This window comes from Corapipo altera, unplaced genomic scaffold, assembly GCF_003945725.1.
Source record: "Corapipo altera isolate COAL_440 unplaced genomic scaffold, ASM394572v1 64, whole genome shotgun sequence".
Lineage (NCBI taxonomy): Eukaryota > Metazoa > Chordata > Aves > Passeriformes > Pipridae > Corapipo > Corapipo altera.
In genome coordinates this window covers 2,819,701-2,845,714 of record NW_020884893.1, presented here as the reverse complement: position 1 = coordinate 2,845,714, position 26,014 = coordinate 2,819,701, and the positions used below count along the sequence as shown (strand labels likewise).

At 42.4% G+C, this 26,014-nt stretch overlaps 1 protein-coding gene and 1 long non-coding RNA gene across 5 annotated transcripts in view; one reads left to right on the top strand and one right to left on the bottom strand.

Moving 5' to 3' along the window:
- Positions 1-10,131, bottom strand: part of PTPN1 (protein tyrosine phosphatase, non-receptor type 1) — a 34,389-nt gene extending 24,258 nt beyond the window's left edge. Inside the window, exon 1 of one of the 2 annotated variants that reach the window (XM_027646274.1) lies at positions 9,968-10,131. In XM_027646274.1, coding sequence (XP_027502075.1) covers positions 9,968-10,030 — 63 coding nt within the window. In that variant the 5' untranslated portion in view covers positions 10,031-10,131. Of the gene's footprint in view, positions 1-4,806; positions 5,017-9,967 lie in introns of those variants that run through there. The other variant, XM_027646275.1, reaches the window with a different exon arrangement.
- Positions 10,132-12,223: 2,092 nt separating this feature from the next.
- Positions 12,224-26,014, top strand: part of LOC113948472 — a 124,091-nt gene continuing 110,300 nt past the window's right edge. For 2 of the 3 annotated variants that reach the window (XR_003528162.1, XR_003528163.1), the window contains exons 1-2: positions 12,224-13,148; positions 15,717-15,774. This is a non-coding gene — a long non-coding RNA (uncharacterized LOC113948472). Of the gene's footprint in view, positions 13,149-15,713; positions 15,775-26,014 lie in introns of all 3 variants that reach the window. The other variant, XR_003528161.1, reaches the window with a different exon arrangement.

Sequence of the window (26,014 nt, the reverse complement as noted above, 5' to 3'; positions counted from 1 at the left end):
AATCACACACAAGTGCCTCTTTTTACATCAAGAGTGCTGAGGGCAAAGCATTTTTACCAGAAGACTGGATTATTTTTCTCTTAAGTATTCCAAGACAGGATTTTGTGTGTAGAGAGATTTACATGCAGAACACATTGTTAGCAAAGATTTTTGTACAAGAAAACCCTAAAGATGTAGATATTACTACATGAAAACAATAAATGAGTACCTGCTCCTAACTGGATAGCAATACTACCTTATTTATCTACTCTCAAAAGATAATAAGCACAGAACAGTTTTACCACCCCAAATCCTTATTTCATGTGGTAGAGAACTCAGCAGAACAATGGCAAACAAGGAATTTCCTGCTGCCAGTCAGTCACAGAAGAAGTCTCCTGTACACTGGACTATGGGGCACCAAGCAAAGCCTTGCCTGACGGGCTTGGCTCCAACAGAGGCTCCTGATGGTCAGCTTCACACAAATTATAAACATGAAATCAATGACAAATAAGACATAAGTCAGTCGTTTTCATGAAGCCTTTCTGCTCTGTCTGCTTCCTGACAACCTTTAAAAAGACTGGTAAGATTAGACCTCTCCACTAATGCTCTCATGTCGACTAATAAATCCAGGAACTTAGCAGCTGTAAAGATTTCACATATTTTCAACCTCCTGTTCCAATCTTTCACTTCTAGTGAAAACAAGATGAGTCTGGTGGACACAGAAGAAAGCAGCTCCAGAACCTGGGGGTGCCCATTCCTGAGCCCTTCTCCAGAGGACGACAGAGCACCACAGGGTTTGTCCCTTGGGCTGCTCACACCTTCCCTTTCCCCAAGCCAACACTACCCAAGCTCACCACCTGCCTGTGCCTCTGCTGTCTGCTCCCAACCCTGGCCACACTGCCACACGCTCTCTCCTGGTTTATCTCTGTGTGTTTAGGTGTGTCAGTAATCAGGGAGATACAGAAAGAACTCCTATCTGAAGGGAAATCATTAATGAGCCAGCAAGGTAACAGTGCTCACTGCCAACTGCTGCCAAACACCACTGCCAACCCCAACACTGCATGTTTGGGGCACTACCAACCCAAGCCCAACTCGTGCTGTGATGTGCCAGGATCGAAGGAACGGGTCTGCTGGTTCACAACACACACTGTCCTTCACACATTTCCTACACGAGCTTTGAAACAGCAAAAGGGCAGATCTGCTCTGGTCCTGAAACACTTCAGGCCAGTTCTGAGAAGGTTTCAATACTGGGAATGAAAACATATACAGGCTGAAACATGATTCTTGGTCATGACAACCTACAGTTCTAGGAGAAACTACAATTTACTGTGAAAATTCTTCACTGTCTGAAGTTTAAGAAACAAGTGACAATGTTGCTTTCCAATTTAATTAAACTCCTAAGGAAATAAACAATAACATTTTCTAGAGCTAGGTGGCTGTCCACTCCTCCTCTCTTCACTGGGTAAAACTCCCCATTATTCTTCCATTTCTGGAATACTCAGAAATCTTGTCAAATGTGTCAATATGTGTGTTAGCTGTTTAATAAGCTACGTAGTTTTTTTCCTGTTCTTGCTCCAATGACCCACCCTTTCCTTCTTTCCAAAAGAAGTTCCTCTTACTAAACCCTCTTGCTCATGTCAGTTGTGTTTTTCCTGTAGCCCCCACCTTTAGTCATTGATGTCTGTGCAAATGCCAAGCAAGGACAGACAATTCCACACAAGGATGGCAGAGGTTTAGTCCTACTCCAAGCAGCTGCAATGACTGTACAGGAGACAGGGGAAAAAATAGGCCCCACAGAGCATAATGGAGTCGAGATCTTCTGAACTAGTATGGGTTATTTTTCCCGTCAGAAAAAGGAAGTATACTCTTCCTCAGTCAAAGATGCATTTTTAAAATAGATTTCACATTTTACTTCCTGCCATCATATTAAAAGGTCACACTGTTTATGCTACTGTAACCTGTTACTGTGGGATCAGAACTGATATAAACAAGCAATTCTCATTCAAATGTGCACAAGGAAAGAAGGTTATGAGAACATTCCTCTTTATGTGTAGAATACTTGTTCTAAATAAAAATAAAGAATCTGAGAAACAGAGTGTCTTTTGTAGGACGGCTCATAGCATCAAGTACCCCATGAATCAAGTACTTCACAGAAGCAGCATAAAATTCTGGGAACTTCAGATACAAGAAAAAGCACCTGAAAGACCATAAATAGAAGAGTTACTTTAAGTTCAAAATAGTAGTAGCATTTTTAACAAGTGATTATTTTAGTACATTAAGTACTGTGAGCTTTCAGCCAGAGGGGAGAATCTCCTCTGTCTGCAGCGAGATCTGCCCAGCCCCACACTCACCCTGGTACAGCACCAGAGTTTTCTTATTTTCTGTGTCTACTGATGTAGAAACTGCTTCAACCTTCTTCTAAGGAGAAGAAAAAGACGGCACCAAACGATGCAAATCTGATTCAACCATCTCTTCACAGTCAGTGAAACAGGTAAATGATCTTCATCGCTGATCTCTTCACCCTCAGTGCTCAAGGTGACTTTTGATCCCTTAAACCACATGTTCCCAAAGCACCCACAACAACCAAGAGCTGAGACAACTACAGAACTCCTAACAGAAGGAAACAAGACATCCCACACACAAAGCAGGAATCAAATTTCAGTTCCTAACAAGGGAAACAGGCCTTTAACACCGGTATCAGTGTGTCATTTAAGTGAATTCAACGTGAGATTAATGCTGGATGCAGCAGAAAGGTGTTTTTATTTCTTCCATGAAAGATACACTCAACCAGCAGGTGGGACTGCCCAAGTATTTCTTCATTCCAGAGACTAACAAATCAGCAACTAAATAAGGTACATGTTCAGTATCAGTGACACCGAAAGAATTCTGCTTAAAAGGACAGTGTAATTTATCATGCCAACAAGGACTGGTAGGAGACAGGAGGAGAGTATATCCTAAAAACAAAAGTCACTGGAGAAAAATATACAACAATTTGGAAGCAATCACATCTGACTTGGTGTTGATGATAAATACTTTGAGTTTAAAAACATACAGACTCTAGCTACAAGTTAAACCACCGACCTCTCAAGTAAGCTGGTTGGCTTTATGTTGCTTCCACAAGTAGCTGCCCTTTACTAACTCATTACTCCACTATTTACTAATGCAAAACTTATGGAAACATAAGTTACTGTGTTATCAGCCCATATTCTAGGATAAAGTATTGTCCAACATGAAAGCACATGGAAAGAGAACCTATAGAATTACAAATGAGAAAAAGAATTAATTAAAAACATTTCCAAAAGGTCTATATTATGCTAGCTGATTTTCCTTCCCAACAAGGACATCAGATTTTTCACTGCTGTTCTGTGAACCTTTTTTCTTAAAAGCAGAAAGCACAAACTCGATTTGAAAGCAGATCAGCTATCACTACTAGCAGAATCACATGAATTTCCAAGAATCACTTTTATCACTTTTCCTCAGCACAATATGACAGGCAAGCTGTTGAATCTTCGCCGTACTCAGCGTGGGTGAGAGAAAAAGCACAGCTAAATGCACAGGGTTTGGGGGAAAAGGAGTTGGCTTTTGCACGACATCATCTCCAAAGGGAACACACAAAGGCACTTGGATGCTCTATCAAAGTGCCTCTCCCAGTCAAACCAGCAAGGGCATGTCTGCTGGCACCAGAGTGAAAAAGTACTTCTTGTGCAAATCAACAAGTTGACCAATGACTAAAACAAACCCCCCAAACCCCTCGGTGGTAAGTGGTGTAGGCAGCCAAGCTTAGAGAGCAGATCAAGTCTGTATTAATTATGAACGTTGCAGAGAAGTGGTTTCTGCGTTTTCATAAACTCACTTCTTTTAGAAAAACTCTCACTGGAGCTGCTTTCCTCTGACACTGATGCTGTGCACACTTTCAGAGGTGCAGACGCAAATGTTCCAGTCTAATTGTTTTAGTCTAGTCTAATATTTTAAAAATAATGAAGTTTTAAATGTATGCAATTCTGTAAAATGTCTGAATGCTGACAGCGTTTCACCTCAGCACTGCAGTGAAGCCCTAGGCAAGGCTCTGATGTTTTGTGTCTCAGTTTGTGCTGTCCTTTTTCCAAATCAGCATTACAGAAATAAGCAGAATTAAGTAAATTTTAATATGAAATCACTGGGAACATTCTAACCACTCCAGCTAAGGGGCGGGGGTTTGTTTTGCTTTGTTTATTTTGCTAATTTGGTAGGTTTATGGTACAATATTAAATTTTCAAACATTTATCTATTTGTTGTTAATAAGCCTCCTACTCAAGTCACATTTTGAGAAACTTTCCCTCTATGTAGGGAACTTATCCCTTCCATGCTGGACAACATGCCTTTGCTTTAACAGGGAATAACAGAATTACAAGGAGAAAAACCTCCTATGATGCTGAATTGTCTGAAGCATTACAGGAGCTGGCCTTTCTGTCACACTCATTTGTAGGTACCTAAAAAAACCCCAAACACACAAACCCCAAACCTAGTAGAACAATCCTTGGTATATTACTAGGGACAGAATACTGATACTAAATGCAAGTATTCTGTTCCTTCACCTCTGTGTTACAAAAGGGTATGAAAGTTAAAAAAAAAAAAAAAGCTATCACTCCAGTGAATATACATATCATTTTGCACATGTGAAGACTGAAGGAAAAACTAGTTTATTTAACTATGGGAAAACAAATTCACTGGCATTATCTGGTGGCTGAAACAATCCCTCCACAATCTCACATTCACTGGAGCACAAGCAATGACATGACTTCAAGCTTGTACCTTTTCTTACAGGTTTTGTATTTTGTAAACTCTTACCTCCTTAATTTTCTTTTATATCAAAGATGTCCACTTTGAAGCACACAAGAATTCTCAATTTTAAGGATTCACTTAGTATCCTCAGGTACATAATGAGGCTAAATTCACAATCCAAACAGATAAGTAGCGACGCTGATCTAAAACCTGATAATTCTCATGTTTACAAGAAAGTAGCAGTGATATTTCAGCATAAACCACAGCTTACAAAGTCTCAGCTAAAGAGAACCCTTGGAGAAAGTCCATCTGCAAAGTATTACAAGAAAAGATTTCATTTTAATGTTTAGTTAACCATAGGATGAACTGTTATTTCAAACCTACCCAGAATATTTAGAGAGTTATTTTAGTTTCAAAAATACTTGGGTCTACCACTACCACATTTTATTCTCTGCTTACAAGGGCTATTTCTATTTGAATTTAACAACATTTGGCATGTGGCCAACACTGCTTTCTCCTTAAGTTTTCTTCTATACATCTATCCTTTGAGCACCCAGAGAAGGAGGAATAAGTACCATGTGGAAGAACCTCTTAACACTACAAAACCCTTCTGAACGTGCTCAGAAGCAGGTGGAGCACTGTGTGCACATTGTACCATTTCTAGGTTTTTAGCAAATGATAACCATAACAGGCTTCATTTTCCTATGTTCTACTTTCAGCATGCTATCACAGAAGATTTGGGTTCAAATACTTAAATTTTAGACTCTGAAAACCAAGCAAAACTAAGCATCTCAGCAGCCCCACGTATCAAGACTTGCCCAAACTCACATTTGCCAGCAGCAGACACAATTGGTCTTGACCTGAAAAAGTCAGTAGGAAAAACGTAGCAGTGCTCTGATCCAGTTTTAACAGCACAAAATGTACCATCACCAGCAATTCAACAGAAACTCTGGTTTTCAGGGGAGGGTACTGGCTCTGGGAACCACAGAGACTCTGCCACTCCATCCCTGTTTGCCCCTCCACACACATATCAACATTCAGTGGCTGCACAGCCTGGAAAACACGGAATATGTCTGGCTTATTGAAGGAAAAGAGATTCCCTGCAACTCTCAGTTCTAAACCAGCTTTCCATAACCAGAGCCAATTACACTAAGCCTCGGATGAATCAACAGAGCACGAATTAAGCAGTGGCAAGGCATTGCATGCAGAGACCTGCACTCTGCAGCAGCAAGAACTGGCAGAATAAAGCCCAAAGATGCATTTCTAATAAGTCATGCTCATGCCTCAATTTATCTGCTGCTCAGCATCAGAGCAAAGCAGTAACCCAAATGCAGCAGGACAACATCTGAACCCTCCTGCAGCTCGCAAACCAAAAACACTTGTAGGACTTCCTGCTCACTGACTTTAAATACACAACACAACCACACTACTACAAGCCTACAGGGTCAACCATTTCACAGTTTACTTTCAGCATCAAAACCTATCTACATATTCTACAAATATTTCCCAGAGACAGTGAATACGTAAAAAACTTCCCATGCCTTTTCTCTCTTCACAGAGAGATATCCAAACGTCCACAAAACCTTTCTGTCTTCCTCCCATCGTCTGAGTAAAGCTTACTAATTTTCATAATGTGGAGTATTTTAGTTTAGCTTGGAGAGGGGGTTGGAAAAACTGACATTCACATTCATATTTGTTTAGAATACCCTCAAAAATTAATAAAGAAACTTAGAACAATTATGTGTCTCTTACAGGCCTCAAACCCAACTCTTAACTGCACTTCAGCTTTCCAGAGTTCACAGCAGCGCAGTTAGTTCAGGATACCCACTTCCAAATATATTTGAAAATGCAGACTATGCCCAGTTCTTTCTTACTTTATATTCTACTAACTAGAAAAATTAGAAAAGAGTGCACATTTTAGTTTCATTTTGTTACCTTCACATGGCAAACTCCACATGAGCTGTCCCCAAATGTCAGCTCTGCCTCTCTCCATAGTGCATGGAATCCCAGCTGAATGGCAAATAATTCAGAGGTATTTTTACTGTTCCCGATAAGCACATCAACATTAATATCATTGGCCAACATACTAAAGTCAACATACTCAGTTTATATAAACACAAGAAGCAACCCTACCTGTATTTGAGGGTTGTGTTTTTAAGATAATATCTCATTCTATCACACTGTGTAAGAAGTTAGAAACTAAAATACCTCCTAAAATTCCGAAAGACTTCTGCATATAAAATTACTGTGAAAATGCAGGTTGCACTCACTGTGAGTAAATGAAAATCAAATGTTGCTTTGATATTCTGAACAAATATCTACCTTTTTCTCACCTGCTCTAACAGCAAGCCTAAACTGTGTTTTTCTTAGTTTTGGGCTATGGGTTTTTTGTTGTGACATCTGCAGAGCGAATGCTTTTCATTCCAATAGATAGTTCTAATGATATTTATGCAGGGTGGGTACCATTCACTTACCCTTAAGCATTTGTTTTCTGTTGCACACCTTTAGCACATGGTAAAGCTCACGTTTAATCACTGGCAAAGCTCACGTTTAATCACTTTCCTTTAACTTACGGTTTTATGGAAGAGGATTTGAATTTGAATGGGCCTTTCTTATGCTTAGATCAGGTCTTATTTTATTAATTATCTTCTAAGTATGTTTCTCTAAAATACAAGCAACAGCCAGAGCCTGAGCAGTTCTTTTTATCACTTAGGTCCCTGAACAACCTTCACAGGATCTCATGGCTCATAGTTCTTGTACCAAGTAAATCTAGAAGAAAATAAAGGGACAAGAATGGGTATTAAAAAACAAACAAACAAAAAAACCACTCCAAAACTAAAATCAAAACCAACAAAAAAAAAATCACCAAACCAACAAAACACAAAGAACTTCATCACTGTTCACCCTGTTCTGACCAGGTGTCGTGGAGAATGTTCCACTACACATGTGGTGCCCAAGTCATGTCGTCACAAAATCACCTACACGAGGTCTTAATTTTGAAATGTTTGTGTCCCCATCCTGTGATTATTTCTGCTGGAAAAAAAAAAAAAAGTAATCTAAATTCTGTTCTGTCACAAGTGTACTATCATAGCTGAACACGGCTTCCGCTCGTCCAAAAACAAAAAAAAAACAAAAAAAAAAAAAAAAGAAAAAGAAGCTTGGACAATTTTAACCCTTCTAAGTCACGTGGCACCCAGACAAGCCTCCTTGTAGCTGTACCTTCAATTAGCTTCACCTCCCTGTAGTATTCCTGACTCCTCCTCCAGATGCTGTGCAGCTCTGTATCTCTAGATAACTGATTTAGCCAAGAGCAAGAAGAAGAGCCTGTTGGCAAATTGCATTATGTTCACTTGGATTACTGGTGAACATTTCTGGATTTTAGCAGTTACAATCGTTAACACCAGCTACCAGAAGCCTGTGGTACAATGAACTTGGGGGAAGGCTTTTTTTCTGCACCAATAACATAGATTATTCTACTTACTGCATTCTTCAGGCAAAGCCTGGTATTTGTAGGAAAACTGCTTTGTTAATGTCACAGCCCAGACATCAAAAGCACGGATTATAGAGAAGCACATTATTCTTCCAGATGTACATGACCTGCCAAGATGTCATTTTCAGCAGCTGATTTAAAAGCAGGATACAGTTGAGAAACTGAATTTCATGACACAGATGTATATATTTACTAATCAATCTTAGGGGAAAAAAACCAAGTAAAAACCCCACCCACTGTGCATATCAACAGCTGGATGCAAATCAAAGAATCACTTTAGTCCTTTTATTTTTTTTAATTGAATTTCAATCCTGAATCAAAGCTCATGCTGTGCCACACTTGAGGCAAGCTACTGAGTCACATCATTCAAAGAGAGTAGGACAAAAATATCACTGAATGCTGATCCTTCATTGAAAATGGGCCATTCCCTCATTCTCCTTAGCTACTTCATTTCTGTAATTAAATTGTACCTGTAGAATTAGACCTCTTCCATTACAAAGCTCTATTACTCAAAATCATTTCCTGAGTACTAAGCCTGCAACACACCAAATCGTCCAGAACAGTTCAGCAAAAACATAACGTCATATATCCACATGACTTTCAACTGATACAGTCAGCAAAGCACAGACACTCTGCAGGGAAGGAAATATAAAAAAGGGACCTTCTGAAAAGCATGCTCAACATTTCATGCTTATTCTCTAAATGTCAAACAACTGAAGACGTTCATCCTGCAAGCTATTACTTTTAAAACTTGCCTGCTGTGATTCTGAAACTCGAGTCCATTTATTTCACTTTTATACAACTTCACTCCTTCTTTTAGAGGTCTATCGCCAGAGAAACTCATACTGAAAGGAAGCAAAGCTCAACTTCTTTGTTGCAAATATGAACATCAGCTCATTAATTTATGCAATATACCAGCCTAAACATTCAAATGGATGTTTAAGTAATGCTGCCTGATCTGACTCAACACATCCACTCAGCCATTCATGTACTTCATCTTCTCTTAAACTTCACTTTAGATACACGTGCGAAGAACTTTTAAAGAAAAAAGGACTAATTTCTGTGGCTTGTATGTGAAACTGGATCCAGCAGCCAAATACCCCTGCAAGCATTCACGTTTGCTACACAGGTGTTTTAAAATGTCACAAAAAATCTATGTGCAGTAAACGACATAAGAGAAAACAAGAAACAGCCAATTACACAAGTAAAACATGCTGTTTTAGGCTCTGTTCTACGATTAAGGTGACTGCAAAGCCCGGCGCGTGAGATGCTGCCCATCACCGCTTTTCTGTTCCAAAACAAAAGGCAAATCCGACAGATTCCCTCCTCCGCGGCTCGGAAAGCGCAGTTCTAACAGGCTGCTGAGGACTGATGTCCGCGCTGGGCTCCAAGCGGCGCCTGGACGAGCCCGGAGCGCGGCTGAGGATCCGGCCGGGGCAGCTCCTCCCGGCCGGGGGTGCCGGGGATCGGGGCTGTGCCCGCGGGGCAGGGGCGTTCCCCGAGGGGCACGGCGGGGCCTCCCGTGCCCCCCGGCGGGGCTGAGTGGGGCAGGCACCGAGGGCGCGGGGGGCGGCGGGCAGGGCCCCCGGCCGGGCAGGGCAGGGCAGGGCAGGGCAGGGCAGGGTAGGGCAGGGCCAGCCCCCGGGGCCGGGGCAGCACCGGCGGCGGCACCAGGGAGAGCGTGCGGGAGCCCTCCCGCTCGGCGCGGGGCAGAGCCGGCCGGGCGCTGCCCCTCACCTGGTAGATGGCGGCCCAGCTGGCGGCCTGGTCGAGCCGCTGGAACTCCTTCTCGATCTCCATGGCGGGGGCCTGGCCCCCCGCGCTGCTCCGGCAGCTCCGGCTGCAGCTGCTGCCGAGGCCGCGGCGGCTCTGCCCGGCCCCCGCCCTCCCTCCGCCGCCGGAACTGCGCACCCGCCCCAGCGACGCGACGTCCGGGGCGGTGGGGCCGGGGCAGCGCCCGCCCCGCGGGCCGGGGGGCTCTGGGGGCAGCGCCTTCCCCTCGGGCCCCGAGCGCCGCCCCCGCGCCCCCGCCCAAGCCCCGGGCAGAGCGGCCCCGGCCCGGCCGAGGGGCGCAGGTTGGAGGCGGCAGCGGGGACGGAGCGGGTCGGAGCCATTCGGGCCCCAGGCCGGGCCCCCTCTGGTGTCTGAGCCGTGGGGAAGGGCTGAGTCGTGTGTCCAAGCGGCTGCAGGAGGGTCGGAGTTCTTTTCAAGTTCTCCTGCGGCCGTTTGGTTGCGGAGGAAGGGCCGTCAGGAAACGGGCGGAGTGGTGGCAGTGCCTGATCTGGCAGTGCAGAGCGCTTGGATGGGAGTCCATGTGCTCACTTAGGGATGGGAAGGCATTCTCTCTTGCTGCAGTCAGATGGAGAGGTTTTTCGCTCTTACACAATCTGCAGAATGAAATGTATTTCTGTCAGTTGGCCCATACCCTGTAATTTAAAGGAATGCCACAAGCTCTGTTGGCGTTTGATCGCCTGTCCTCAGCTCTTGGATTCTTACTCTTGATATGGCCATTACTATCCAGGTGCTATAGTTCTATCACAGGAGGGAAATCTACCCCATCTTTTTCCTAAGACCATTTATTTCCAAATGAATGTAGCCTACACATCTCAGAGAGCCAAGGTCCTTAATCCTGAATTTCAAGTCCAGATGTTCCAAGCATATGGACATAGTTATCCCAAGTACAATGGTAGAGCATAATTTGTTTCCCAAGCAAGGAATTTTACTCCTTATGTCAGACAGCTTCTGTTTGTTCCATGGCTGTTTGGAACTGCCTTTTGGAGCACACAGTTACTGAGGGCTGGTGCCACACTTGGTACCTCTGCAGCAGGAATGCTGACCCAAAATAAGGTGGTGAAAGCGGATTTGTAGGATCGACACTTTTCATGAGAGAATTCAATTATAAATGCCCTAAGCACAGCATGGTGGAGTTTCCAACATGTCAGGTGTGTCAGTGTTGCTGACATGGATTTAAACCACTTTGCTGCTTTTTCCTTTCCCTGCCATTTCAGGGTCACAAATTATGAATGTATGTGGGGAGTCTTGCTGTGTTTCAATGATTCCATACTGAGAGATGGCTCTTTCTCATGTCACCAAAGAGGAGTTCCTGTGGATGGCCATTTTCTGTGCAAGCATAAACCTGATTCTATGGAGAAGAGGTCAAAGTTGTGATGCTACAGTTAAATGGAACTGAATTACTGCATCATATAAAGGAAACGAGCGCACGATCTTTTATGCTTTTGTTACCTGACTGGACTTGATACATAAAATCAGCACAAGTTTTTCAGTCAATCATCAGCAATATGTTCTGCTCAGTGTGTACTGTTGTCACAGAAATAATGACAAAAACTGATATTGCCCTGAATAAATTGATATTCAGCTGAATATCACAGATTTCACAGAGTAACCCGGAAAATCAGTGTACCTTAGATTTCTTTGTAAATTTCTGTCCATCGCAGGGGTAACACTTGAAATGTATCGGTCTGGTTCAAGGAATGATTTTCTTGAACAACTGGAAATTTTGGAGGAGATAGACTACATTACGAATATTTGCTTTTACCTATATATGCTTGTATAAAAGAAGTAAGAAACCATTTGCACCAGTGACACACATTGTGACTCCCATGTCAGAAGAGCACAGCGAATTGGTGCATATGCTGTGGAATTCTGGCTTTGCTTTTGCATGCAATGACATCCAGGGCTAAAAAACTGAGACCCTCACAATATGCAGTTAGATACCAATATATGTCAAATCCCAGAATCACTAAGGTTGGAAAAGACCTCCGAGATCACCGAGTCCAACCTGTGCCCGATCCCCACCTTGTCACCCAGCCCAGAGCACTGAGTGCCACCTCCAGGAATGGTCACTCCACCACCTCCCTGGACAGCCCCTTCCAATGCCTGACCACCCTTTCCGTGAAAAAATTCCTCCTGATGTCCAACCTGAACATCCCCTGGCACAGCTTAAGGTTGTTTCCTCTCATCCTATCCCTTGTTCCCTTGGAGCAGAGCCCGACCCCCACCTGGCTCCCCCCTCCTGTCAGGGATTTGGGGAGGATGAGAAGGTCCCCTCTGATCCTCATTTTCTCCAGGCTGAGCCCCCCCAGCCTGCTCAGCTGCTTCTTGTAGGACTTACCATCTAGAGCCTTCCTCAGCCTCATGGACACACTCCAGTGTAATTGTGTGCCCACAATCTTCAGGGATCCAGCCCTAGAGAGGGAATTGGGGTATTCACGGATGGCTGAGGAAGGGCCAGCATGGGGTGGCCTGGTTTGCTGGACCTTTCATTGCCTGATCAGCGGGGGAGCAGCAGCATCCTTGAGGGGCTGGTTTCACTTCAGCAGCCTCGTGGGGAGCACGGCTGGGACATTCTGGCAGTGGGATTCAGCACGATCAGGCCTGGGAGGTGAGGGTGGATAACAGCGATGAAAAGGAGATGCAACTCCTTGGAGATCAGACCAGGCTGAACACCAGGCTGGGGTTCAGTGGATTGGTCGGGGACATCATGCATGTGGTACCTTCAGGGCGTGAGGGCTGAGGGGGTCCCTCACCGTGAGGGCTGAGAGGTCTGTCAGGGTGTGAGGGCTGAGGGGGTCCATCAGGGTGTGTGAGGGCTGAGGGGGTCCCTCAGTTTGAGGGCTGAGGGGGTCCATCAGGGTGTGTGAGGGCTGGAGGGGTCCCTGGTGGTTTGTGAGGGCTGAGCGGGTCCCTCTCCCCACACCGGAGCCGTTTTACCTGCCCATAGAGGAGCTCTGGCGAAGATGCCCGTGACAGAACATCACCTGTAGCAACACGGAATGTCCGCACCATCGAGAGGAGCCGCTTGGTGTCACTCCTCCATCGTTAGAGCTGTGTGGAGCGGAGGGAACACGGGCACCGTGTTCGCGGTCGGTGTCTCCTGTGGCTGCATTGCTGGAGGCAGGTGGGTGAGGGCAGAGCTGCTCATGCAATCAAACAAATGTCTTTCTCTTCGACACGACCTGTTTTCTGTAGTGATAATTATGTCCATATCCTGCATTATCCCTTGCAGTGCCTCTGATTCTCCAGGGACGAGGCTGAAATTTAGGATCTGAGTGGCTGTGGCATCTAACCTGTGGGCAGGAGGCTGCAAGGTCAGTCCTGCAGGTCATTCCAAGGGCTCATTCCTCAGCTCCCAAACAGGTCTGATGTCTCCTGTGTGAAAGCTATGGACACCATTTTTCATTTTATGAAAGATATTTAGCACAAAATTATCGTTGCAGCAATGCTGTAGGATCATGCATGGATATTGTCAGGCACAGGCTGTTCCTGTCCAAAGTAGGCTCTGCATGAAAGCAGGATGAAAAGACCATCCTTGATCCATTTAATCCAGTAATAATTAAAGTTCTATTTTATTTTCCTTCAGTATAGGGTCTTGAAACTGCTATAACTGTCAGTGGAGAATTATGAAGAGTTGAGCCATTTAAGTTTTTACACCATTTCTTTCCAACCCTCATTGTGAAGATGTATTTTCCCACTGGCAAAATATTTCAGTTTAAAATGCTTCTGGAGGGAAAATTGACCCTGGCACAGTATGACTTGTTTTGAAAGGGACTTCTGAACTATTTCCTTCTTATTATAAACCAGTACAAATGAAAAAAAAAATCTTAGAATACAATCTAGTGATGATTGGGATAGAATAGCATAGGTAATAGGAATGTCTGGGTTGGAATTGTTATGAGAAGGTCTGTTTTCATGATATTTCCAGTCCTGGCTTGCAATGAAGAGAAGGTAGATTAATCTCTGGATTTAGAATTCCAGCTGAAGCCAAAGGGGGCAATACCCATTTACCCTAATGCTGAGTGGGACTTGACAGACTCTACACTTTTGGATGCCTGTCCCAGTAGAATTGAAGGTCTGAAATATATTCCACTCAAGAATATGGGCTGAAAAGGGCCAGTTGGATCAGACACCTGTGCCCTACAAACGTGTTCAACCCTTTAACAGATATTTAGTCCTCAAATGGTGCCTCCACACAGGTGCAGAGCAGCAAAATATTTCCTAACAGGCTTTGTGAAATTTATGATCTACCTGTCAAAATGCTAAAAGTTGCAAAATCTGCAAAGTATTGCATGAAAAAAAAAACAACACAGAAGAGATTAAAAGTATGACTGGTGACTTAGATCCTTACCATAATGGAGGATTAGGTAAATGAAAACATTCTGTGGTCTCAGGACACAACCCTTCTTGCACTTTACTGAGGAAGGCAGTCCTTCTCCAAAATGATTGCAACCTGGGTAACTTGAGGCACATTGCTTTTTCATCCCAGTGTAATGTGATTCAGAGTTTTTTGTTGTCATATTATCCATTACAACCTGGCACTGGAAAAGAAAATGAGAATCCAAAGAAAAGGGTCCGATCTTGTTACTTATTTCCACTTCATAAAAAAATGCAGGTGTTTGTCACAACTCAATCATACATTTCATATCCTCTCTTCATCCTCTGAAGTTCAAAGCAACTCGATGAAAAAAATTGCAAATAGACAAAGCACATTCCGTGGAGTGGCAGGATACGTGACTCCTCAGGACACACTGCTCTGTCAGCTGTCAGGCTTGTCCTTTAGCTATTAGGAAGCAGAAGTCCTGGGATGGGATGGGATGGGATGGGATGGGATGGGATGGGATGGGATGGGATGGGATGGGATGGGATGGAGTGGGATGGGATAACCTGAATGTTGTTAGCAGGACCAGGATACCCAAACCCTGCTACCTCTGTTAACAGAGAGGAAGAATAACTTTTGGATTTTTTTTTTTGTAAAGGATATCAGTTGACACTAAACTAACATTAAGAAATCACCTATTTGGAATTGTGTGTGCAAAGGAAGGAAGGGATATACCTGTTACCTGTGCATGGACATTTCAGCCATGGGTGATGGTTTGCCTCGGGGGAAGTGTGCAATGTATGTGTGTGCCTCTGCACCTTCTGCTGGTGGACTTTTTTCAGCCTTCATGGCTTTGCAGGAGGTGTTTAATGTCATGCTGTGGCAGGAGCAGGTATAGGGAGAAATCTTTAAGTCAAAGCTGCTAAAGACTGTCTCACCATTGGGTGGCACTCCAGTCCTTCCTGCTCGTGGCAATCACAGCCTGAATTTTACTCTTCAAATAATTTTAGGTCAAGCAGCAACTAATGGAAAGACTTTCTTTTTTTATGGCTAATGTGATAATAAAGTAAAATTACACTTGCAGAGCTGGCTTTTGCTTTGCAGCATTAGCTTTTAGGAAGTCTGTGTTGAAATCTTGCCAGATTGCTTAGTTTTCTAAATAAAGATTTCCAAATGCAGTTGATTCTGTCACATGGGACTCAGGTGTTGTGTACTCTCTACTGTCAGAAATTATGTGAGTATGTTTGTGATTATAGGGTATTTTACCCCAAGGCTTTCACTCACTGGTTTGTGCTTTATGCAGTGTTTTAGATTAATGAGAGAGTGTTTTCAGCAACCCTTTCCTTAAATGATCCTTTTTCCTCTCAGCAGCTACTGCACACCTGAGTTTGGAACCACCTTCAGCTCTGCTTCCCGTGGCTGCAGGATGGTGAGTTCTTAAGTCTGCAGACCTGTAGTCTGGCAAGCATAAATGTTTTTCCCCTCAAGTTGAAGACTCAGGAAAATGTCTGCAGTTCATTCAAAGCTGTGACTGATTTTTTTACACATGCAAGGAAGCACTAGCTTAAATTAGAGTTATTGATACACTGTTAGTTCAGTATTGAGACAGTTCTGTCCTTGGTGTCCCTGTGACCATGGCATGGCAGGTATTGCAAGCAGGGCAGTTGCAAATTTACCTGGGTTTCCCTGGGGGTTTTGCAGCATGTCCTGAATTCCTTGCTGCCAGTACACTTAGCTTGGAGCAAAGTGAATTATATATATGAACTGCTGACCAGATTCGAGGCTGTGTATCCCAAGGCAAAGTGTGTGGCACTAATATTGACCTCCCTTGCCACCTGCTGCTGGTTTCTGTGGTATCCCACCCCTGCAGTTGTGCCAGCCTGACTATTTATGCAGCTGCACTTGGAAACGGAGTTGGTTTTGACAACAAAAAAACACTCCCCACAAGAAACTGGGTTTTCTTCTGGATTAGTTTTAAGCAAGATCAGGTCTCCAGTTTAGTGAACCACGTGGCACAGAAACAATTTTTCTAGAACAATAGAACATGGTAATGCTGGGGCAGGAAGAGAACAGAAGACAAATATCAGTACCATAAGCCAGTATTGCCCCTAAAGACTTCATCCTGAGACACCACAGCTAAATCTACAGTTTCAGTGATCAACAGTAAACTGTGTTCTATATTATTATTATTATTATTATTATTATTATTATTATTATTATTATTATTACTACTACTGCTGTGGTTGGAGCTGCTTCCATATGCCATCTTCTGGTGACACACAGACTTGGTAATGGCCCTGACAAGCACAAATAAACTGTACTGAGCACAACTCAGTGTGGAGCTTAATGTTTGTGGCAAAATCCATGCCAGTCATAACTAAGATCACTGTAGTGACAGCAAATGCCTGTTGTGGAAAGAATGGCCTGAATTTCTTTTTATCTAGGAGTAGAACAAAAGCCTTCTAGTTTCAGGTAAGCCTCTAAGTGGAAGGTATAGTGACAGGAAAATAAGAGTTCATCCATTTTTACCGGTATTTCCTTGAAACAAGTATGACTGTTATCATATTGTCCTCTAAAGAAGAGTTATTTCCAGAGGAACATCTTAGTACTTTTACAGTGTGAGAGTTTTATCACTCTTTATTTATTTCCCATAAAGGAAGTGGAGCTCAGCTCAAGTCCTTTTTTCTTGGTCAAAGAAGGGCTCAATAAAACTGCTTGAGAAACTACCACCACATTTGGGATGACAACAGGGAGATTTACACATTGTATTTACCCAGCACTGTATATAAACAACTATGGTTCAGCTGAAACATTTTTTCCAAGTCAGATACAGTAAAAATTCAAATCTGGCCCAGTTTGAGAAGGAGATGAGTCAGAAAAATCCTGCTACAGGGGAAAGAAACCTCAGTGCATGGCTGGCCTTGGTGACAACCTGCCAGGAGAAGAGGGACCTATGAAACTTTCTTCTAACGTTTTATCTGAGCCTTATCTGCCCAAACACTTCAGGGTTCAGGAAGAGCAGCCAAAGTCAATTTTTGCTGAGAGTGTTTAAAACCGAAAATAAACAGAAGGGAGAATTTGTACGTGTGCAGGAGGAGGCGTTGGGGTGGAGAATGGACAGGGTGGTGGGATTGGGGAGGGAGTGATTTAACCTACATTGACTCTTCTGAAATCCTCTTGGAAGTATCCAATGTTTTCTCAAATGACAATGAAATTGCACAATCCATAATTGTGGTGGTGGAGAGCTGCTGGCGTGTGTCCAGGGGCCAGTGTTCTCTCTGCCCTGCCAGGTAGGTGAAACAATAGTCAGTATGAATTACAGAACAGCTGTGTCATTACTCCATGCTAGTTATCTGATTCTGCAAAGCCTGAAAAAATACCTTCTGACATGTATAAAACAGAAACTGAATTTTCAGGTCTTTGTCTGTTAGTATTTTAAAATACTAAAAAAAAAAACAAAACCTAAAAAACAAAACCAAACCAAAAACCTCACAGTGTGCACTGTTATGCTGGTCCAGACACAACAAAATCCTTGGGGTTTCAGGAGCATTTTGTGAACTTTCCCCCTGTCTTGTCATCTGAGAAAAGGTACACTGATGTTGTTGTCATCCAGTTTTGTCTGATGGTTGAGAGATTAGTTATCTGCTCTGTGCCTCAAATTTATTCTGGTTCCTATGAAAAATATTGTCTGTGAAAACACGAAACACTTACAAAATGTCAACATTTCACTCCTATCTGCCTGTAGATCAATATGAATGGGTCACAGTGACCTCTCAGGGAGCAGGTCTATGTGACAACCTGAACTAATATGTATCCAAGGTCCTTTAAAAAAAACCCACAAACCATCTTTATCCATGGGGGATCTGTTCCCAGCAGGTTAATTTCTATCAGATAGGTCTGAATGATCCTGTATAAGATGACTTCTTTTAAATGTGCACTGTAGCAGAAGTAAAACTTACATTGGTACAGACACATTTAGCCTAGAAGCACACATTCTGCATTGCTGGTTGTTTCACTTTCCATCTTCATCAAGTGAAAGTATCTCGTGACACCTTAAACCATTTTTAACAGGCACAGATGTAGGAGAAGCTCTCAAATTGCACATGCAATTACAGCACAGTGTGGAGGAAGCTGGGCACATCTCTACCTTGGGATAACATTTTCAAAAGCTGTTAACTAAGAGGTTTAAAAGACATGTGTCCCAGGTGCTGATGTGGCCAGACTGTGGTGCAGCATGTTTGTGCAGATGTGTTATCAGGCAGCTCTAATTAATGCCCCTCAGGTGCAGCAGAACTCCAGTGGGCCCTTCCTTCCTGCCCAGCTTCCCATTGCTCCACACCTCTGCCAGGACTCAACATCACTCCTGCTTGGGTGCCAGGGCTCTGTCACAAGTGCACAGTCTCACAAACGGGTGAACCCTCCGTGTGATGTGGACACACAAGAAATTTGTTTGGAATGTAAAGATTCAGGGTCCTAAGTGTTAATGCTTTTAAAAATCACAGTGTAACTACGGGGAATGCCTTTGCAGACCTTGGGCTGTGTACTGAAGTTCTGAGTACAGCTGCAACTAAGGGGTAAAACATTTCAACAGACTTTAAAATATTGTCTGTTCCTGGTCTCTTGGAAAGAATTGTTGATACCTGGATGCATAGTCCAGTCAGATTCCATGTACTCTGTGATTTGTGTTTAGCACCCTTGTAGTTTAATCAGGAGCCAGGTAAAGCTTGATGTACTGAAGATGGCTTTAATCTTAAAACCTGAAACTAAATAGCAAAACCAGAAGAAATATGAATACTTGGGATTTAAATTTAGCTCCTGCTCTTTGGCGTGTTAATTGAAAATCGCACAAAATAAATAGGGAGAAGACAAATAGGAACACAGGTACATTGCAAAGGCTTGGGTGTTCTGGTTTCAAGTTGTTTCCTTCCGAAAGCTTTGTATGAGCACGAGGTACATCACAGGTCAGGTGGAGCCACCTCACCCCGAGCAGTCAGGAGTCCCCATGTCCCATAAGTTGTGTCTGTGCTGGGCTGCAGTCACCACCCAGGGAGGCATTTTCAGGCTGTGCCAGTTCTGAGATGAAATCCCTGCAAAGTTTAAGGGTAGAGCACAGCATTACATTGTGGAGCTCTACTGTCTAGCTCTTTTTAGTTAGCAGGATTCTATTTTCCCAAAGGAAGAGATTGAAAGAGTGAGGAAGGAAACAATGCTTCATTAGGTCCACTGAGTGTGTACTTTGGGCTCATGTCCATTGAATTAAGCAAACAAGCTGCCCACAGGAGGAACCAAATGCCACAGCTGGGGGTTAACTGGCGACTTGGTGACCAAAACCAAAACTGAAAATGTCCTTTGTCACTTGTAGATCACGAGGGTTTGATTGACATAGCACCTATGGCCAGGTGTGCAAAGAATTGGTTTATTGCCAAGTTGAAAATCAATGCAGAGATTGTTATCTAAGAACTATGTCTGGATCAATTTACAGAACTTCAGTGAAGCAGGTTAAATTTGGTGAAGATTTGGCTGTCAGTTTTGTTATATATGTGGATGTGTGTATAAAAATCTTATAAATTCTCTTGGGGATGGTCCTGTGCAGGGCTAAGAGTTGGACTCAATCATCCTTGTAGGTCCCTTTGAAATCAGCATATTCTATGATTCTGTCATTCTGTGAAATATATTTATTTCTTCCAGCATAAAAGAAAATTGATGAATATCAAGAACAACTCTTGAAGCAGAAGCTCTGGTAATTTCTCAATACAATGAGGAGTTGCTTCTAAGATAAAGCCATTTAGTATGAACTCTATGAAGGCCTTTGCTCACGTTGTTGTTTATAAATATATTATAAAGACTCTTGGTTTTTTTTACTATGGAGGGTTTTTTTAGCACATAAGGCAAATAGTTCCTTTTTATTTCTATCAGTCTGTGCTGTTACATGATGGAATTGAAGAGCATTCAGTTTTCCTAATTGCAGGCACATCTCACATTCCAAATACATGCTCAGCTTTAACTGCCTGTACATAAAATAGGAAAAGGTGGAGATTTAGAGCTGAGTGCCTTGAGCTGTATTCCAAGGATGCTGCCCCTTGTGCTGCCAGGGGATTAAGGAAGGACAGCTGCCTGCCCACTTAGCTCTCATGTTGATTGTGCCCCAAGAATATGAATTTCCACCTCTCTTCTTGATAATAAATTCAGAATTTCTGATTCTCTGCCCCCATAATGTCCTCCCATTTGTGGCAGTTGGCTGGTGATTTTGATGGAAATGAAACTGAGATTGGGAGACTGACAATTATTTTCTAACAGCAGTAATTAATTTGCTCCAGTAGGACTGTCAAGAACTCCAGAAGTGGGGCAAACAAACAAAGTTCCTTTTGAAATGTCTTTGTATGACTGTGCCTGGCTTTCAGAACATCAAAATCAGATCACATATTCACTTTTTAAAGAAAATTTTAGGGTAACTATTTTACAGTTGGTTTCAGGGTCATTTTAGCTTTTTTTTGGGGTTTTTTTTTTGTTTTTTTACAAGGAACTTTAAGATGGAACAAAGGACTTCATTTTTGCTACAGCAAAGCATTTTCAAATATTGGAACATCTTGTTTTATGAGGTGAAAAATCTCTGCTGCCAGAGCATAGTTTGAAGTGCTGCAAAAGGCAGTGTCTTCACAGAAAATCACACTGGTTCTCAGAGAAGCAGGGTGAGATCTGTGAGATACATTCCACCCTGCAACATTTCAGTGAATCACAGAAGTCTGTGGTTCAAGGTTTAGTTTCCTCATCTGAAATAGAAATATATAGCTAAGCTTGGAAGAGCAGTTGTTGTGTACTGGTTGAGAATATTTTGGCAAAACATTCTTTGTCCAAAAATGCTGTTTTCTGTCTGAGAGTGCTGTTGTATTAGAAGGGAAAACACTTGTGGACATGTAGTATTTACAAAAAAACTTCTGAGCTCCAGATGGAATTTCTAGTCAAAGTAAGAAAATGTGAGACACTCTCCTATTTTGGAAAATTGAGAAGTCTCAGAGAAGTGTCCTGAAGAAATGGCTTTTTGAAATTTGTCTGCCTGTACAAGGGTTATGTGCTTCTGTTCTCTGGGAAAAAATTTGGAAGGTCTGCACTTTGCTCCAGTCTGGAACACAGTAAATGTTGATACTTCAGGATTTTTCTCAGATATTTATTCCTATCTGACCATAAGTAGTTTAAATTGTAATTCAATACAATGATTTTTAGCCTCTTTGTAATCTTACTGTGCATTGGTTTCACTCCTCCTCTTTGGGATATGTGCATATCCTGCTTGTCTTACATGTGTTACCCAGATGAACAATGCCATGGGGTGCGTGATCCACCTAATGGCTTGGAATTCTGGCACTGTATCCCTGCTTAGAATAGGTGGGGCTGTGTACACCCTAAACCAGAAAATGTGTGTTTGGACAATAAGATGGTTGGGGCTTGTTTGTGTTTAGGTTTGCACATTCTGCACATAAGCCATTGATCCCGAGTAAATAATGAACAAGAGAAAATCCATTAAATAAGTTATTCAAAATATCATGGAACTTGTCAAATTAATGATTTCACAAGCAACACCCAACCAATTGTTTTTGCAATAGAGCAGTTTTTTAGGGATTAGAGAAGATCCAAACTGCTGGCAGGCAAAATCCAGCTGAGGTGAGATCAGAATTTTGCATTAGAGCTTAAAAGTCCAGAGAATTGTGGGAAATGTTGAACTGACTAAGTTTAGTGAATTATTAATTCCTTTTTTTTCACTCTTGTGAAGCAGTTTATGTCAATGCAAAACCTGGCAGGGGAGAAGGATGGATATGTCAGTGTGAGGGCAGCTGCTGTTGACCACACTGTGGTAAATGCTCAGTAATGAAGCTTTGGTCAAATAGAATTGACTCAATGAGATGTGAAGCTAGCAGAGTATCTATTACAAATTAAGAGATAAATCTGTGGCTACTTTGAAAATATTCTTTATTGCTCAAGCTAAGAGCAGTCAATAAGAACAACTTACAAAGGGGATGGAAAAATAATGTTTCAATTATGGTTCAAATGTTATGAGATTAGGAAATCGTATTTCCCAACTACCTTCAATTTTGTCATTATAAAATAATGTAAAACTGATAGGAAGTGTTTTTTTCCACGTCAGGAGACGTGATCAGCTCTGTGGTATCCAGGGAGAACACCAAAGGAGCGAGGCACTGAACAGCTGAGCACTGGAAGAGCTCACCTGCTGGGTGCTCCACGGGGTGTATTTTCTGTTGGCCTGTGCTCAGAGAAGGTGCAAATGTACAACACCAGAGTGCCTTTAGCGTGGTCTGACACTTACAGAAACTGAGGTGCAGCAAGAGTGCCCAGCTGGGCTTGTGGGGTTTGGACTCAAACTGACGTTGCTGAAGCCATAATGCATTTCTCAGTGATAATGGGACTGGCCAAAAATTCACTTCACTGAATCCATGTATAGGTGTGGGTAGGTGTAGCTCACAGCTCACTACAGGCACTGTCCCAAGACAGGATGGTATTTTAGCAGTCGTATCAGCTGGCATAATTAAATATACTTATATTGCTGCTGCTAATTTTAGCAGGTTACAGGGATAACGAGAGAGTTAAGATATGAGAGGTTGATTAGACACTGGCAGCCCAGTTGAAACTCTCCATGGAAGAGGTATCTGGACTTTGGGCAGGGCATTTTTTCCATGCAGAGTGGGTATGCTATTGTCCAGATTTGTCTCATTTCAGCCTAAGTAGTTCCAGATTTCAATGAAACACAATGTTTGTGAACTTTTTCCACTTCATATATCCCTAAGGACTGGGCATAGTGAGCTGAACAGGGATTTGAACACTCCTGTTACTAATGCTGTGAGTCTGATGGTCATGACCTAGGCCAAAAGAAATTGGTGAAATTGGTTTCTGGAATGAACATGCCATGTATGGTCCCTGATTCTATTCAGCTTCAAACCATGAGAGGAAGTGCACAGTTCATTTCCCAGGATGTCCTTCCTGTTTGAAGTGAACAGGAACAGTCCTTGAAGAGGCACTGAAATACAGTCTGGTGGTGTTTGCTGAGCAGCCTCAAATTCCAGTGTAATTGAAACTCAGCCTTTCCTGGGAAGAGCCCAAGAACTCCAATGAACAGGAAGGAGATGGACATCTTCAGAAGATTTGCCTGAGGATTAAATTTTAAATAATTGACATATATTTTTTTTCCCAAAAATTAATTCCATGTTGGACTATCATAAGATTTATGGACAGTTCAGGAAATTTCTCCTATAAACCTCTACAAGTCAATGGCTGGAATGGTTCAACTGTGGGTATCAGTGACTGAAACTCTCTAAAGAATCTTGCAGTTAAGGCTTTGGGGCTACTGAAATTCTCCTGAAGGGCCCAGTTCCACTTTACCAGCTCAGCAGTCTTTGGGACTGCTCAGCTAATTATCCATCCTGTGCAATTGTGTGGAAGATTCTGAGAGCTCTCACAGACCCTCAGGATCCAGGTGTGCCATGCTGGGGAGCCTTTACAGTTTGGTAGTTGTCACTCTGGCATTCTAAATTCATATCAGCAACACCCATTTCAGTTGGTGCTATTCAAATATTTCCTAGTCTTTTTTTTATTATTATTTATGTGCTTATTAGTATTTTGGAAACTTGTTGGTCCTTGTTTTTCACCCAGCACCTCAATTGTGGTTTATGAAGAGACTTGCAAGATAGTTTTTCTGTCCTTAAACCACTTTCTGGGTTTTGTGTGTTAAAACTGCAAACTTTTTCAGTCTCTACTTAAAGACCTGTTTAATATTTAACTCAAATAAACAGAATGGGGATTTTTTTTTCATACAAACCTATCCATTACAATATATCTTTGGATTATCTTGCTTCAAATAATTTAAAGAAAAAAGCAAGAAAGAACAGACCTTTTGTAGTACTTCAGTGAGTGCTGCAAAGAGCAGAATGGGAGGTGCTAAGTATTTAAGGACATCTTTTTGCTGTGTGCTGTAAGAGTTAGTAACACTGGTACTTTGGAGCAGTAACTCCAGAAGGTGCTGTGCAGAAAAGCAAAACCAAAATATTAGGCCTGACGTAGTCCATTTAATTTTCTGATTTGCCCTCAGCCTCTTTCTCTTAACTCTTCCCAGCTCCTGTGATAAGTTTCTACTTGTTGCTGTTTTTTTCCACAGTAAAACTTTTGTCCCAGTGCCAGCACATTATGTTCCTGGTTAGAGCCGTGACGTCAAATGGTATCTGGCTCCAGGCCAAGGAATGCTGCTGGGAAGGAGGGAATGAATGAATGGATTTTTCAATTCACATTGTAGTTGCCTCTTTCAGAGCCAGGAATCTGCATGTAATATTCAGTCAGCTGGCTAAGGTACATTATCAGTATGTCTTAATGGAACTACAAGGAGCTTCGGAGAGGATTCACAATATGTACAACAACTCAGGAAAAATGTTATGGTAAACTTCGAGTTCAGAACTGGTTCTGATGAGGAGGACCATGAAGGAAGAAAGATGTGATTCAATGCATAGTGGCTGCTAAATTTTAAATATAGTAAGTGGAAGAACCCTGAGCCTGGAATAATTACTATCTAGTGTTCAGGAACTGAAACAGACCACAAATTCCAAATTATAAATGTTCCAATGAGCTCCTGCAGTATGCATTTCTTTTAAAAGTAATAGTCTTTACTATGGATGACAATCTACTTCTGTTACCTGTACATTTACAAAACTGAGGGATCAAAATTACAATTCAAATCAGAATTCACCAGCATCTATTGTATGATGTTTTAGTTATTGGAGTCTGTTTCCATGTCCTTTCTGATGCCAAACTTGACATGGAAGGAATAACCTTCCTATGATGATGCTGTACCTGCTTACCCTCAGTTCCATTACCCAGAATTCTCCAACAGCTGCTCATACAGAAAGAGTAAATGGGATGTTTAGAGCACCCACAAAAATCAGCTACTGCATAGGTTTGGCAGGAGAACAGAGCTTGCTCTTAAATATGTAAGGGATGAGGGAATCCACATATGGAAGATACAGGGATGAATGATGTGGCATAACATCCCAGCTGGGCCCTTCTGATGTGTGACACCAGGAACTGTTGAATTAAGGGCTGTCTAGAGGTGCTCAGGGTTCTTTTACAAGATACAGAGAAGAACAGTACAAAGCTAACAAATCTGTGCACTCAAATGTTTTGAACGTTTTACTGTTTCATAGTTAAATTTTACTGTAATCCAGATTAAAATCCACTTCTAAATTAATTTCGCTAATTGCCGCTGCTCTTGCATGAATATAAAGGCACACTTTTAAATCTTCCCCTTGTAGGAAGTGATTCCAGCAGTTATAACTATTTTGGCATCCAAAAGATGTACAATACCCTGCTGCAGAAAGATACCTGGATTCTTGGACGTGTTTGCTTTTTCTTTCAAAGGATTAATGCATCTTAGTGAAAGCGTGACTTCCTGCGTATTGTGTAAAGTGACAAATATGTTTTTCATGCCAGATAAATCCAAAGATACATAAAAATCATTGTTCCGCATAAGTGACTAAATTCACTAATTAAGGCCCAGTGCATATTTACATACATCTTGCCTGTCACTCGGGCCATGCTTTTGGAGTCAGGGGGATTATTTGTATTAGAGTTAAGGACATACATAAGCTTTTGCAGCAGGGAGCTGAAAAGGTCTGAGT